This window comes from Fukomys damarensis, unplaced genomic scaffold, assembly GCF_012274545.1.
Source record: "Fukomys damarensis isolate Sample0158 unplaced genomic scaffold, DMR_v1.0_HiC HiC_scaffold_20, whole genome shotgun sequence".
Classification (NCBI taxonomy): domain Eukaryota; kingdom Metazoa; phylum Chordata; class Mammalia; order Rodentia; family Bathyergidae; genus Fukomys; species Fukomys damarensis.
Window position 1 is genome coordinate 19,828,476 of NW_022900932.1, and position 17,312 is coordinate 19,845,787.

General features: G+C 40.1%; 1 protein-coding gene across 2 annotated transcripts in view; it reads right to left on the bottom strand.

Moving 5' to 3' along the window:
- Sgpl1 (sphingosine-1-phosphate lyase 1) overlaps positions 1-17,298 on the bottom strand; it is a 43,585-nt gene extending 26,287 nt beyond the window's left edge. The window contains exons 1-3 of one of the 2 annotated variants that reach the window (XM_019204975.2): positions 17,264-17,298; positions 16,848-16,918; positions 1,584-1,749 (exon numbers count right to left, since the gene is read on the bottom strand). In XM_019204975.2, the coding sequence (XP_019060520.1) occupies positions 1,584-1,749; positions 16,848-16,874 (193 nt within the window). In that variant the 5' untranslated portion in view covers positions 16,875-16,918; positions 17,264-17,298. Of the gene's footprint in view, positions 1-1,583; positions 1,750-16,847; positions 17,018-17,263 lie in introns of those variants that run through there. The other variant, XM_019204976.2, reaches the window with a different exon arrangement.
- Between the last annotated feature and the right edge of the window lie 14 nt (positions 17,299-17,312).

Below are 17,312 nucleotides of genomic sequence, written 5' to 3' on the forward strand. Positions count from 1 at the left end.
ATATCTTATCACAATAAAAGGAAACGGATGCATATGCTATACTACTACTCCCTAAGGTTCTCCGGGCAGGCCGGGGCACTTTACCATTCAGAGTGATGAGCTCTTTTGAGAAAGCAGTGTGCTGAGTAGATGGCACATGTTGCGCCCATATCCAAACCACTGAGCCTATGCAGCAGAAAGGTTAATCTAATCTGTCAGGTTATGAAAACGGAGGACAGGGTTTGTAAAGCTGCAGTGAACTGTTATTTTAGGCAGGACAGTTATGTCTGTTTTCCAGTTTAATTAAAAAGCTCTAAAGTAGTGGAATTTGTTTCTTGCTTGTTATTTCCGTAACTCTGCAATAGCTGTCTGCATGGTAAAGAGAAACAATCTGGCTTCTAAATTGACTTTACTAGGGGAAGAGAAGAAAGGAAGTAGAAAAGACATAGATAAAGAATCCCTTAAAAAAGTGTTATCATGGAGCTGGGCGTGGTAGTGCACACCTGTAATCCCAACATTTGGGAAGCTGATTTTTGGAGGTTCAATGGTGGAAGCCAGTCTCAGGCTACACAGTGAGTTGTCAGCCTAAACTACTTAGTGAGATTCTGTCTCAAAAAGACAAAAGATGTTATCAGGGAAATAAGCAAAGCACTGCAGAACTTCAAGCAAATGGGAAATGACTAGTTTCTCCACATCGTGACAGATTCTTCATACCAAGGAAGTTAAGCAGACACCCTAGTGAGAGAGAGGAAAAGAGTGCAGGTTGTTAAGAGAACATCTATCACCGTGCCTACCTACCGTTTGGATTTAGGAGTCATACCATACCAAACATAGCCTACAAGAAGAAAACCACTCACACCCAGGTCACATACAGTCAGGTTTCTGGGTGGAAAGGATATAGGTGAACAGGAAAGAGGCTTAAACCTGAGGAAGGTGGAGGATTTACAAGCAGATCACTGAGATTTATCTTCAGCATCACCTTAGAAATTCTGCTCCAAGGAGACAGACCCTAGACTACTTGGGCAAGCATCCCCAGAGTCCGGTGTAGTGCCTGGCACTAAAAACAGGCAAACGGGAGCCAATCAGTGAGGTTCCAATTTCACTTCATAGCCGGGCACGGTGGCGCACACCTGTAATCCCAGCACTCGGGAGGCTGAGGCTGAAGGAGTTCGGGACCAGCCTGGGCTACACAGTGAGTTCCAGGTCAGTTTCAACTACATAGTGAGACCCTGTCTCAAAAAAAAAAAAAAAAAAAAAACCAATTTCACTTAATCTTTATTGAAAAGGATGGCCCAAGATGAAAGCAATACATTTCTGTTCTGGAGAGATACTGGTACTGAAAAAGAATTAAGCCATACTCTGAGATACCTATGAATCTTTATAATGACTAATTTTGGAGGAATTTTTAATGTAAGCTATAAATGCAAATAAATAAATTTTAAAAATCAACATAAGTAGAATTTATCAAATTGGAAGATAACGTCTTTAAAATTTTAAAAATCAAAACCAAACCAAAAGACAAGAGATTAGTTCAATCCACCAGCCATGAGTTCCAAGGCTATGGACATTTTGCCCTATCTTTACAGAAGGGATAGCACACTTACTCTCCGGCTGGAAGATAAACCCGTATGTCCAGACTATCAGCAGGGTCCACAGGACGCTCCATACAATGAGCTGCCAGGGCTCATACTTGGTACAATATCCATTTACATAATTCTTGGCTTTTGTGGAATATGCTTCCAAAATCTCGAAGTAAGGCTCAAAGGCCTTCTAGAAATAGAAGAGAAAAACTGAAACATTACATTCAGATAAAGGAAAGTCTGTTTTTAGTTTGTTCATCAATTCTGATATGATCACACCTCAACAATAATCTTATCAACCTCTACTCTACAGCCCTCAGCGCTTCTGTGTCAGTCACTCTGGGCTAACACTGCCACTTAGGAGCCACATGGACTTTGACTTCCTGGTTTCATAAAATAAGAAGGCTAAACTTGTGTCCACCCTAAACCCTTATGACTGCCGGTATTCTCTGACCCATCTCTTAACTCAAACTGATCCTCTCAACATGAATGTCATTTCTCCCCTCAACTTTATGTGTATCATTCCCACTCTCTAACCTAGTATTGGGCAGAATGGTTCTGTAAAGAGCCAGACAGTAAAAATTTTAGATAGTGTGAACCAAATATTCTGTTACAACTACTCACCTTTCCTGCTGTAGTTCAAACACAGTCATAGTGTGTAAATAAATGTAGTCATATCCCTACCCGACTTAATTACACACAAAGAAATATAAATTTTCTATAATTTTCTTGTGTCACAACCTCCCACCGTGCAATAATTTTACAAATGCAAAATCTTAGTTCACAGGTCATAAAAAGCAGGTGAAGGGCCAGATGTGACCTACACGGTAGAGTATGCCAACCTCTACTCCACTGACAGTAAAACTCTTCAAGTCAGGGCCATTTTATTATCATATGTATCCCTCATGATATCTAGCACAAGGAAGAAAATAAATCCTCTCCACTCTAAATTTACCAGTATATCTCATTTATGAGAACTCATCTCATCCTTTAAAGTCTTAAGTATGCATAGCTAATAGTTTGTAGAGAGCTTATCAAATCTGCCTTGAAGTCTATTTCTTCATCTCCCTGACTATAGTTCTTTATGGTTAGATCTTAAAAACTGGCCAGTTCTTACTTGTATTTACATCTCCATATAGTGTCCTGCAAAACAAGTCCACCTGGCCTGTTATCCTTTACTTACTCAAATTTTTAAAGTACTAAGCTAAGGAAACAGTCAAGGAAATATCATGCTTCCTTGCTGTCACGGAGCTTACAACCTAATGGGAGTGGTACCTACGTGTCTGTACATACACACACGTTCCTAAGTACACAGGCATACACACATAAACTACTAAGTAAAACTCCGGGAGAAAAGCTACAGAAGGACACAAGTACTGAGAGAGCACTGAGGAAGGTCTACCTGACTCTACTTGGGGAGATAACAATGAGAATAAAATTTAAGCTAGCTAAAATAATAAAACAAAATTCTCTAAGAAGAAAAGTTGAAAGAACAAAGTCAAGGGCCAGGGATTTAGCTCAGTGGTTCCACTGAATGCCTTGCAAACGCAAGGACCCGAATTCGATCCCCCATATCAAAAAAAAGAAGAACGAAGTCACACCAGGAAGAGAAAACACCTGCAAATGTATAAAAGGAAACAGAGAAGGGCAGAAGTTCTGTGTGGTAAGAATGACGCTACTGGAGGGCAGGGGTCCTTTCTCTCCAGTGCTAAATCCTCAACCCAGAGCAGAGTGGAAGCGGCTGACAGTGCCTGACTTATGAGTGAACCACCAATCAGAGAGCTGAAGCCGGAAGGACACGGACTCATTCTACCAGACTAAACATAAACTTCAAAGACAAAACATATAGCAAAAAGAATTCACCAATAGGAACTTTACATAAAGAAATCTGTTGTCATCTATTAACATTTTAATACACATTCATTTTTATTCCCAAAATTCCACTTTAAAGTATCCGCAAGCTTGCACCTGTATACAAAGCAACATGTTCAAGGATGTTCATTTTGGTATTCCTTGTAACGGCAGAAGAAAAACATAATAAACATCCCAGGAGGAATGGTTAAACTATAATACATATATTTTATGTACCCAGACTATGAAACAACGGAAAGACAGGTCTTTTTACATAAAAAAAATTCCCAGAACATACTATCGAGCAAAAGGAAGCAAAGTGCAGAAGAATAAAATAAAAGACATGGATTATTAGGCACGAGAGTAATTTTTTAAGAAAATAATTTGGTGGGACATAAGTAACGGGAGGACAAAGATGAGAGGCAAAAATTTTAGTTAAAGAGCTTGCTGAAAGTCCTGGAGAAATAAACCGGGTTCAACCTTAAACAGTATGACATTAGGGACAAAAAAATGATAGCTTGGACTTGCAAGACATTTCTGGAGGTGGAACAACTAGGGTTTGGTAATTTATTATTAATGGTAAATATGTAGTAGGATGAATACAGGTCATTCCAAATTTTCAAATAAGTTTGAGACTGTTTAAGTGATGTCACTACTGACTTTGGTAAGACTAGAGAAGAAAGGGAAGGTGAAGAAGGCAGAAGACATTTTGAGTTAGTTCCTACTGGACACACACGTATGCTAACAGTAAAAGTGCGAAAGCTTAAGAGGCCAGGTATTAACACGTGTTTCCTGAAACATTTCCGCCTGCCAAGGTTATGTCTCCTACGTTGAAACCTAGCCACTGATGGTATTGATGGACGGAAGATGGTATTGAGATGGGAGCCTTGGGGGCTGATTAGATCATGAAGGCAGATCAGGATCATCTTTTGACACTGGTAGCTCTAATCTGATCTCATGATTAGGATCAGTGCCCATATAAAAGAGACTCCAGAGAGCTAATCCTCTCATTTCTACCATTTGAAAATAAATTTTTATTGCTTATTAATCACTGAGTTTATGGCATTCTGTTACAGCAGCCAAGACAGACTAAGCCTACACACTTACTAATTAGACAGTGGCACGGGCAATTAACATGAGGCAAGTGTTGGGTTCCCTGGAGGGGGCTACAGAAGCAGCTTCTCTGCACCCCTGCACCACCATGCTTCTTGGGGCCATTCCCAAGAGTTCACTGTTGCTATCAACAACCTCGGCACTCCAAAGCAATGGTGGTACTGGTCAAAACCTGGGAGAGACCAGAGCAGTCTGTCATCATCAAAGGTATATGAGATTTCCACCATCACAAAGAACAGTCTAGTGTTAAAGCTGGGACCAAACTATCTGGGCAGATAATGTGTAGTAGGAATGGTCACTGAGATCAGCTTCTCTTTCAGTACCAACTCCTAACCTACCCAGAAATTAGAGGCTACCAGTGTCAAAAGATGAATATCGATATCAATGACTCTTCCCAGCACTGAAAAAAATAATAGATTTTAGGGAGACAGCAAAGAACGAGTAAATGCCAAATAACTTTTCTAAAGAATTAAAATTCAAATATGAAGACGTTCCTTACCAACGTTTTAAAATTAAATTCGTAGAACACATTTCCTTGGTAACTACTGTGATCCTTAAGATAGTGGTAATCCTTAAATTCAAAAGGGATACATTGAAAGGAGATATAGAACTCCAAAATCTCTAACTCCCAAGATAAAATGGTTCTGTAGCCAGCTTTTTAAGTAGGCAGCCAGTTGAACACAGACATTACATCTCTTGGCATCATGCTAAGTTCCTTCTCAGTTACTACAAACAACCTATGCAATCCCCAATGAAGAAGCAGCTCTCAACGCTGGCAGCTCACCGCAGAATCAGGCTCTGTGGGGTTATGTAGCCTAGCTCCTTGGGAAAAAAAGGAGGAAGCAGCTCCTTTGGGCCTTGAAAACAACACAAACCTCAAGCTGGGTCCTGATGCAATACTCCAGAAGCACAGAATCTAGGAGCAACATTTTCACTCTCCAAGCAGAGGCTGCAGAAGGAGACGGTGGGCCTAACCTTACAGACAGGTTTGTGCCGGAGCGTAGCCTCTGATACAAGCCTCCTGACCCAGTCAGTACTCAGTAACTTTCAATTCTTGATTCTCAGTGTCCCTGGGCACGGGATCACCTACCATGTTACAGTCCAGCGATTCCTCTAGTTTTCTTTTCACAATTTATGTTCTAGGCAGAACCAGTTTAGGTTCTTGGATATATGGCACTGATCACAACCATCTAAAATTATGCAGCTGGGTCATGGTTACAGATAATGTCCCGATGAAGATGGCAAAAGAACTTAATATAGTTTCTATTTCCCCACAACAGCAATAGTGCCATTCATTTTTACACAGTACAAAGTAAGCTTAAGTCTGTATGAGCAAAATCAAACCTAAGACAGCATCTTTAAAGTGAAATAATTATAGCATTATGTTTACTTTTAGCAGCTTTTTTCCTATGATGTTAGTGAATTTTTACCTCCCTCTCTGAAGCATCTCTCCCACTTAAGCTGTGCAGGACACAGTGGTAGCGGACTGAATCTGCAGAGGACAAAGGCTGGTCACTTGTAACTGGACTCGGCCAACACTGGTACTCTTAGGACAAGTTCAAAGATGCATCATATTACAGGTGATAAGAGCTATCTGCCTTTTGCAGAAAGACACTAAGGTCCAAAGGTCACACAGCTCAAAAATACCAGAGAAAGGACTGAAACCTTCAGGCTCAAGTGCACTGTTTTTTTCCACTGATCTTTTTCCCAGAAATAACCTACCAGTGGTATAAATCAGAGAACAGGCCCAAAACTGCCAATTCTCACAGTCCCTTCTACTTACACCCAGAGTCAAATTAAGGGCCCATAGCTCCACTACTCTCCCAGTCAAGAAAGACAAGAATGGCTGGGCATGATGACGCACGTCAAGAATCTCAGCACTTGGGAGGCTAAGGCAAGAGGATTGCTGTGAGTTTCAGTCCAGCCTGGGGTACACAGTGAGTGCAAGGTCAGCCTGAACTATAGAGCAATACCCTGTCTCCAAAAAAAAGGCCAACGATCTTTCCCTGCAAAGGTCAAACACTTTTAGGATGTGGGTGGCTATTAAATGGCTTTCTTAAACTGTAAGCTTCATTCTCCTCTCAATAAGCGACTTACATATACTATCTGGTTCCAAAAGAAACACTAAAAAAAAGTAGTTCAAGAAGTCCTTTAGAAGAGTTGTTTCAAAACCATAAATGTTATTTAATTTTAGGGGAAGTATATGGTTTGTTCTCGAGCTCCTAAGAAATGATAATTTAGTCACTTCAAACATTTCTGTCATGCTGGATAGAGCGGTGCATGCCTGTAGTCGATCAGCTTGGGCCTGGGTGGGAAGATTGCTAAAGCCCAAAAGCTTAAGACCAGTCTGGTTAACGCAGAAAGGTCTATTTCAGGGGGAAAAATCTGTATCATGGTTATTACTAGTTGCTTGGAATGGCTGTTTGGTTTTGTTGCTCAATTCCGATTTCTTTAATGACCCAAGGGAGGTTTCCCTTTGGGCTTGTGATTGGATATTGCCTGCCTGCCTGCCCGCCTGCCTTCTCTCTCTCTCTCTCTCTCTCTCTCTCTCTCTCTCTCTCTCTCTCTGTCTTCCCCCACCCCTCTTCTTTCTTTCATCTATCTTGGAGGCTGAACTCAGGGCATTTGCACTGAACTATATTCTTTGACTCTTTTTAAAAATTTTTGAGAAGGGTCTTGGTAAGTTGCCCAGGCTAGGCTTAAATTTGAAATCTTCCCGCTTGAGTATCCCAGAGTACTAGGATTATAGGCATGTGCCATCATGCCCACTAAGTTAGCTTGTAGTGTGGGCTTTCCCTCTAGTTTGAGCCCAGGGAAGGCACAACTTGGTATTAGTCTTGGAACCTTAGCTTCTTTATTATTCAAATGGGATTGGACTAGGTAGTCTCTAAGGTTCCCCTAAAATTCTACTGTGAATCAGCGTGTGCAATTTCTGAGAGGTTCATCTCAAAACACTGCGCAGTCCCCACACATTCCCTTCCAGCTGTGTTTTGCCAAGGTCAGACATGTACACTCAGCACTGCTCCATAAGCACTTCCATGTTTAACTGCTGTACACTTAGCACTGGAGTACTCAGGCAAGTACCTTTCTATCGCTAAGACACAAAACTACCCTGGCCACAGAGAGGAGACAGAATGCAATATTCCCAAGTCATCAAGAGTTTACTCGTGGAAAAGCAAAGCTTTTACGTTCCTAAAAGCTCAGGGGCCAAATACTGACCGTAATCAGGACAAGGCACAAAATAAAGATAGGTGCTGATTCTGCCAAGTAACAATTCTGAGCGCTGCTCTTCTCAGATATCTCAAAAAAGTACTACAGAGAGCTTAAACTGGGAGAGAAGAGTAAAATGCATGCAACTAGGTTCAAAAAGAACATGCTGAGGGATGTAGGTTAAAAGTAATTATGGGTTAGTTAAATACACTCTCAGCCCAAAGCAAGTATGTAAGACAAAGGAAAAAACTTCAAAAACTTGCACATGTTGTTTTACTAGAACTCCCCAAGTCTTACTATAAATAGCTAAATGACTCACTGTGAAGATGCAGGGGTTATCCTTCGAAGTACAACATTCTTTCAAGACTACAAATGAGAATTTTTTTAATAAGCTACATCTACTGAAATAATTCCATATTCTTCACACAGAAAAGCCTTACTTTCTCTGAGCGTACCAAAACTGGGGAAGAGTTGTACTAAGCACCTTTCTCCCTTCATACACTTAGCTCACTTACAGGACTATTCAACCTTTGTCATGAAGCTAAGGAACCTAGACTTTCCAAGTTTATAATCATTTGTGGAAATCTCTCCCCTACAACTGACATGCTGCTGTCAGAGATGAGAAATACTGAATATATATACTGTCCAAGTTGCTAAGGCTACAACTCTGGGGACTTCTACATACAATCCTGTTCAAAGAATAAAACAGGGATCTATCTTCAGGCCTCTGACCCTCGACCTAAATAAACAAACCTATATCAACACCCTATAGAAAGTCTATCTTTCAATGTGCCACCAAAGAGCTCCTTTTCAAAACCCAAATAATCAATGCAGGAATTTAGTTTAAATTGGAGGAAATAAGGAAATGACTGCTCAGCATAGGGTTTCTCTGAAAATATTCTAAAACTGATTGTGGTCATGGCTGCACAACTCTGTGAATATATTTTAAAAAAATCACTGCCAGGCAGGTGGCACACACCTATAATCCCAGCACTCAGGAGGCTGAGGCAGGAGGATCTCTGTGAGTTCGAAACCAGCCTGGGCTACACAGTGAGTTTCAGATCAGTCTCAACTAAATAATGAGACCCTGCCTCAAAAAAAAAAAAAAATCACCAAGTTGTACACTTAAAAAAAAATCACCATTTAGCAATCTTATATGTGTTCATTAAAGACTCTCAGCTAAGAGTAACCCTAAGATTCTTTGGATTCACAGGCTTTCTCAAAAAAATAAAAATTAAAAAAAAAAAAAAAAAAACACATCTGAAAAAGTTTCAAATGTGGGCTAAAACAGCAGCAGAAACTTAATCCACAAATGCAGAGTAAAGTTTCTAGTATCTAAGTAACCTAGTAATCTGTAGAGCACATGTGTATAAACTAGAAAAAAGGGGCATTATTGTCTAAAAGTACATTTTTAAAGAATTTATAAACAGAATTACTATCTGCCAAAATAATCAAACTTTGTAAAAACACTCTTTTATCTTTAGCAATTCCCCAGGAGGGTATGTGCTACAAGCCAGTACCTCCCTAGGACATCTGAGAAAGTCAGCAGCTTCTGAGTCCTCCCTGAACTGTGAATGTGTCATCATTTCTCCTTTGGACTTTTGAAGAAGTGTATAGGCAGCTATGTGCTCCTAGAAAGTCACCATTAGTAATCAAAAGCTTTGACTTTGAGCTCTCACTTGGAAGCCATGTGATACCTGACACACTACTGAACTGCTATGCAACTGGATTTTGCTCATATGCAAAAATAAAAAATTTCACACAAAAAAGATGCCACTATCTACACAAAGGGAAATTACTGCATATAATAAACACTTACTAAATGTGTATTCTCTAATGAAATTTTCCTTACTCTAGTAAGCACCTAGGGAGAGCAACCCTAGCAGAAGCCATCAAAGTCACAAAGGAACTAGGAGACGCTTTAAGGAGTTTGATTCACATCCCTACACTGAATTTTCTTGCAGATGGTGGTAACAAAACACATCTTAGTAATGAACTGCTGGTCAGTTTGGTAAACAATATGTTAAATCACCTCTTAATCTCCAACAATCTACTAAATCAATCAGAAGATTGCAAGTGCCCTCTTACCTACTAACAAAAGAGGATTAAAGCAGTTACCTACTGTTTGCAGACCATAAATCTATGTTTTTAGACATCCAAATAAGACTGTGGACATTGTATCAGTCATGACTGTGGGAAAGCATTTGAAAATGCTGTCAAAAAAGACTGGGTAATACAATCTTACACTTTCTTCCACTCTGGCCACATAGCTAGACAAGGAACAGACCCACCATAGTATTCGATTATTTGCCCTAGATTGCCTTCCATTAAGACTGAAAACAGATTTTTGATTTGCCTCAAATGCCTCATAAACTAGATGCCATTAAGACTGGAACTCAATAAAGGATCTATCTGTTCCATTTTAGATCCATCTACCAAAATGCAGTTCAAAACAGTGAATTTAAATGCTTTAGAAAAAGACTCCAGAGAAGAGGGCTTCTCCAATATTGAATATAAAATATAAATATCCCAGAAGGGCCACTTGGATTCTAAAGTGTTCCAGAGGATTATGATTTTAGCCTCAGAATTAAGTACTACAAATGGTATTTTACAACTCTAAATTCAGCTAATAGGGTCCTTTTAATACTCAATAAGAATCTGGGTTGCTTGTTCTCATCAAAAGTTTATTAATATTTATAGACTAGATAAACAAGAATATAGTAGGCTTTCCTCTCTGGGGAAATTACAGAAAAGGAAGGGCATTTCACATTTACAAAGTGCCTAAATACTTTGGGAAAGAGTTCTCAGTACTCTCTTCAACATTTAGACTGCAGCTAATAGAAATTTAACATCTGTTGCCCAAAACTAAATCCAAATGTTATGTATTTAAGACCCTATAGGGATGTAAATTGGTACAACCACTCTGGAAACCTGTTTGGCACCACACATTGTGACACAGCAAATCTATTTATGTTTATTAAAAGTCATGTTGAAAATGTAATATCATTCACAATAGCTGAAACACTATTGTTGAAACAGTGTGTTTGTTCATAATGGCCCAAACATAAATTTTCAACTGTAGGACAAATAAATTAACTGTAACTTATGGCCTAGGACTGTCCTGCACATTCTCCCAATATAGCAAGCAATTCGTTTATTTGTATGACAAAAAGCTGTACAGTAACTCTCTGACTTATAAACATCTGAGATATGAACTTTCACAGGTATACTTGTGTAAGACTCACTTTGCTGTATTATGAACAAATCCAACTTAGAAACATGCTCCTGGAATGAAAGTTGTTTGTAAATTGGGAACTTACTGTATTATATTATGTGAAAAAGCATTATTAGATTAAAAGCTCAACTTACTAAGTAAGATATAACAATTTTAAATCTGTTTGCAGCTAGCAACAAAACCTCAGCATATATATAACACAATCTAACATAAGGAGAACTAGGCCAAAAAATTGTTAAGGAAAATGTTTTAAAAAGGGACTCACAAAACAAAAAATCCAAATGGTTAATACACATTGAAAAGGGCACCTAACTTCATCAGTAATCAGGAAATGCACATGGAAGCCACTGCTAGATGTATCCACCTACTAGACTGGTTAAAAAAATCAACAGCCTTATATATATATATGTTTAGCAAGCTGCATAGAAACAAGAACTCCCACATACAAAGTCTGACAGTTATATGTCCAAGTCAAGGGTATATATTCTTTATAATCCACTAATTCTACTCCTAGATATAAATCAAAACAACTACTGCACCTCTGATCATTTGACATATACAAGAAAGATATAAATCAAAACAACTATTGCACCTCTGATCATTTGACATATACAAGAAAGATTAACTAATGTTTTTAAAAAACCCAAACTGGAAAAAACCTAATTGTCCACCATTAGTCAAATGTATAAACACACTGTAGTTTAGTCATACAATGAAATTCTATACAGCAATGAAAATGAAACAACTAAGCCCTATGCAACAACATAGATCATATTGAGCAACATAGGAAAATCACCTAAACTTGATTTGTATCAAGTTAAAAAGCAAAACTAAACTTAAAGCTGCAGACATAGGTGGTCGTAATACTACTTTTTTTTAATGGCAAGGAAATAACTATAGAACTGTGGTTATTCCTAGAGAGAAGGAAAGGAGGTTATTGTGACGGGGTAGATGTTTGTGATAGGAAGTTGGGTGTAAACGTTCTAAGTCTTAACCCAAGTGATAAGATGCATGGTTTTCTTTAGGTGTGTCTTCCAGATACTCTTCAGTATGTATAACACAATTGTAACTAAAAAGGAGGACAAGCCCTTCTTCCCTAGCCTCTCCAAGATGGATGAAACCTAAACCCAAAGCAGCTACCCTCGACCAGGAGGAAACTCTTACTGGCAGTGGAGTCACAGAGACAGAAGTAAACTGGAACCTCAAAGACCTGGTTGGCCACATCAGCCAGGAACTGCCTACCCCACATTTTCCTACTTTAACGAAATATAGCCCTATCTTTTTTAAACTTCTATTATTTTAGCTTTTTCTGTTAGATACAAGCACAGTCAAATCAAATCTAATCCTAATGGATACATCCAGTGATTTAAATAAATGAAAAACTCATTAATGCCATCCAACAGCAGAATGAACTCCCTGAGAAAACACTCAGCACTCACTGCTGACAAGGCATTGTGGAAGGGATTCCTACATAGCAAAAAAACTGGACTGCAGGGCTTCTCAAGGTGCTTCTCAAGGTACTTCACAGCGGCAATTAAGATTCTAAGGCTACTACTGGAACGAAGCAGCCCTGGCTTGCTAGAGTGATGGCAACACTTTGCCTCGGAATCTACCCTGCTCCTGACCAACGGGAACACACATTTTCTGTAACAATTCCATTTTATGCACCTCTAAGATTCTGCGCAGTCACTAACTTCTCATTTGCACCTTTTGAAACTAACAACCTCAACTTCAGCAGGCTAGGTATTCCCCACTTCCCTTCCAGCCCTCTTTCCAATTCCACGTATCTGCCCTCTGCGAATTAAACCAACTAGGTTCCCTGATCCTCTGGGTGCCAGCTGGCCAAATGGAAGCTCCAGTAGGAAATAAGAGTAGGAAAAGCATTTGATTCCCTTCCTGCTGGTCACTGGTCACAATGGCTACAATTCAACAAGCTATCTTCCCTTCAGGGAAACTCACAGATTTCCAGATTACACCCTCCCTTTCCCTCCGAGGTCTGAGTGATAGAGGCGCTCTAGCTGCTGGCTCTGGGATGTTTCATCATACCCTGTTGGTTTCCCTCCACCCTGACCAGCCTTGGTAATGGGCCCTTGATATCCTCAATCACACTGTTACAATGTGCCAGATGACGGATTATCCAACACACCACTTTCAGCCTTCTCTCTTCCACCTCCCTAGATGGCTACTATCTCCCCTCACCCCACCTCAGTTCTTTCACTAATTGGGTTCTTTATGTTTACACATACAGACTGACTCACTATAAATCAATTCTCTATGGAAAATTCTTAACCCCAGGCTGATTCTCAATTTTGCCACCTATGTGTACAAACTGTATGTAATGTTAGATTGGGCAAAGCCCAATTAAGAAGGCAAATGTTACTAAAAATTCCTGACACATAGACTGGAAAGCTAAGCCAAATCCTGGGATTTGGACTTTATTTATGACTTCCCTAAAGACCAATTTATTACAGTTCTGCTCTATTTATAAGATTAGAACAACGCCAAATATAATGCTTATCCTACAATGGCCATTTACAAAAGTTCAAATGTCTTCTCTGCCAATCTCCCATGCACTTTCCCCTTCTTCCAGCTAATCCTACAAACAAGACACCAGTGCCAAATGAAAGAAATGAGTGTTTCACAACATCAGTATTTTAGCTTACTGCTTAAAAATCCTGTGAGATCAGAAAAGAAGGCATTGCTGAAAAAGATCTAAAGCTCAGAGATGCAGAAAGATTTGATTTTTGAATCAAAAACCAAAACTAAGTGAAGTTTGCTGTGTTCAAATCAAGAAAAGAGTGCTACTGAAACACTGACAAGGAAAGCACCTCTTAAGAATTTTGCTCTAGTGCAGATCATGCTGCCTGCTATCCAATACATACTCCAAAGCAGTAGAGCTTGATCCATGAGCAAAACGACCCTAAGTAACTGGTGTAAGAGACCCATTAAGCTATAGGAAAAGATTCATTTCCTTACCCACAGGAAAGAACAAACTATATATTTATCTATGTGCAGGAATCTCGGACTAGGGTTTCCCAATCTCAGTACTACTGACACTGTAAGACCGATCATTCTGGGCTGCAGGGGACTGTACACAGGGTGGGATGTTTGGTTGTAGCCCTGACCTCTACTGCAGGATGTCTGGTTGCATTCCTGACCTCTAACCAGTAGCACTCCTCACATATGCTAACTGAAAGTGTTTGCAGAGATTGCCCAAGTCTCCGAGGAGCAAAACTGCTCCCAGTAGCAAACCACTGCCCTAGATAAACAATGATCCCTCAAACCCCACCCAGCACTATGGGGCCTCCCACACTAACCTTGATTCGCCTATGAATACCAACTAGCATCCATGGGGTAGGAAAGAGAAAAGCCACTTGAGGAGTTGACTTGGATTTTTAAAAACTACAAATACTTGGCAGTTTGCAGATTAGACCTCCTGCTGAGAAGAATATGGATAGAAATACTTTTGCCAAAGTAGAAAAAGGCTGCTCCCCAACTACCTCATTTGAACTCGAGCATCACAGCTCTCAGCAAATAAACATACTCACTCCTTTATTCTCCTTGAGACACAGATGGAAAGTATCACAGTGGCAACGTATCACATACAAGCAAATGGAAAAGGCCAGGCAAACTACCCTAATCAAATGAGTGCAAAAATTGAGATGAGGAACACAATGCCCAAGTTCCTAAGCTCCTTGGTCTGGATTCAATATAGACTCCAGGACTCCTTGTGGTTTTTCTCATACCTCGCTGTAAGCCCTTATAATAAATATTTTCTAATGCCCCTTTGCTATTTTGAAATGAAATTTAAAGAATATAACATTATACCTATAGGCAAAATTGTAAATTTCACTATAAAGCCCTTTAAAGGAAAACAAACAAGATTTTATAATAAAGCATGTATTTTCAGGCAAGACTACACAACCAGACAAGGCTTTCTCTCCTCACCCCAGCCGGCATTTTCAAGGTGCCCCTGGAGGCCAGAGTAATTCCTCTCCTATATATACAAATCCTCTCCCATCCCGCACAACGGTCAGCAAGCTCAGCTCCCTATCAGATCATGGCCTAGAGCAGTGTCACAAGAGGGACAGAAGAGACAGATCGGAAGTCAGATCACCTGAGGTAAGACTGGGTTCCACCACTTCATTGTTGTGGTAGCTGACCTAGGTCTAACTTTTCATTTATTAAAGGAAAATGCCAGCAAGTTTTTGAAAAGGTTTTTGCAAAAATTAAGTGAGCATGTGGAACATCCACTTCTGTACCCAACATGTAATACATGCTCAATAAACATTAAGCATTCACAAGGCCCTCAGTTCAATACCCAACACTGCAAAAATAAACAGATAACTCTCAAGGAAGGGACAACAGCTTCTCCAGTGAAAGAACTTCATGCAAGCTGTATGTTGTCTTCAGAAAATGGTGACTGTTGAGGGGCACCCATATCTATGCCTTTTTAACGGGACCTTCATAGCAACAAGCAAACCAAACCCCTTAACATTCTAGATTATGAGGTGAGATCAAAGATACAGCAAAAGCAAGAAAAATATTTCAAAGCAAAACTGATCCCAAAGTTAATATGGTGAATAAATTCAGTAAATGTTCAAACTGTTAAAGTCTAGAGGCCCCAGAAGCAATAAGCACAATTTTATACATAGAGAAAGAAATACAGGATCTATAACTTACATAAACACACAAATCTAGAAGAGGAAAACCAGAAACTGCCAGTTAAGCCATTTTACATTAACTCTCCATGATGCTAATAGGGGTTATCTCTGGGAGATGGAATTATTGTAAGGAGGTGGGTGGGTCAAAGGGGAGATATGTTTCCTTTTGTTTATTGACAAAAATAATAATAATAAAGATTCTAAATTACATATGGCTATTACCTACTGGAAATCTGTGAAATACTGGGAAAGAATCTATTCTTTCTATTCTAAGTGAACTTGTCGTTAGGCTCTATGGATAAAGCAAGTTTTCCTCTGCCTCTGACACACAACCTAAAGTCATCTTTGCCCCATCCCATACACCAAACTAAAAAGAATCACAATTTACTCTCCCTCTTCTTTATGTCTCCTGCAGACCTTTCAGGTTTTGCCACTATAGGAAGTCAGCCCTGGTATAAGAAGGCATCATTACTACTTTTTACCAACTTCTTGGTAACAACACCCACCTCTTTGGGATAGTGAGATGAAGACAGATAATGTTCTTATTGAATATTATACAAGGAGCTGTAAGACTCAGAGAAGTGACTTACTAAACAAAATCTAAACCTAAATATTTGTTCTATATCTTTATTTAAAAGCTATGGACTTCCCATAATTTTCACACTAAAGAGTCTACACAGAATCTAAAATGTCACTAAGTAACTGGCAATGCTATTCTCCCTACTTGGTGGGGAAAAAAAAACACATAAAGACACTGGGAAGAGAGAAAACAGCAGCCCCCCCAAACTAGGAAACAAAAGCACTTAAATTCGGACTGGTTCAACAAGCTCTTTTCAAGCACTTACGACAGTCAGGGCACCATGGTAGGTATTTACTTCTAAACAAGGCATGATATCTGCCTCACTGGGAATCATACCTCTCGAAGACAAGTACTTATACACTAATGTATGTCAGGCCGTGGTAAAATGTAACACTAAAATTTTATAACTTGTCTGATGGTGTGAAAAGTAAGAGATGCAAAGCACCTGCAAGAATTTCGAAAAGGATTCTTGAAAAAAGTTTAAGTTCTATATACTTAATTTAGGCACGTGTGCATCCTGATCATCACCCCACACACACCCCCAAAAAAGGTGGCAGAATTGCTCCTCTAACCAAAGCGAGCATCAGAGATGAAATCGCCAGAGAGATCCTTTGGATGTCTGGGAAAGAACTCACCAACGTCAGAAGGTCGGTACTAGGCATCGTTCTCTTTCGACGTTCTCCCGGTTCCCCTTTTTCTTCAGGGTCTGTAAAAGGAAAACAGGTTTTTTACTTAAAAGGTTTTGTCCCGATGGTCCGCCTAGATTCGCCAAAGCAGCCAAGACAGGGTGCGCCCCCTTCTTTGGAAGACTCAGATTTCACTCCCAGAAACTGTATCTCACTCCACTCCAAACCAGAACATCGCACTCCTGCAACTGGTTTCCCTCCCACGGCGGACTGGCCGGGATCCACACACAAGTAGAGGAGACGCCTGGGGCCCCCGGCTGGCGCCCCCGAGCCCGAGGTCCCCCGGGGTTGAACGCCGGGCCATTGAATAGGATGCATCCTCCCCCGGCTCCGTCCTGGGACCAGGGAGCCAGGCACACTCCTACCGCGCCGAGCGCCCGGGACTCAGCCCACTCTGTCACCGGGCCTCGCCGC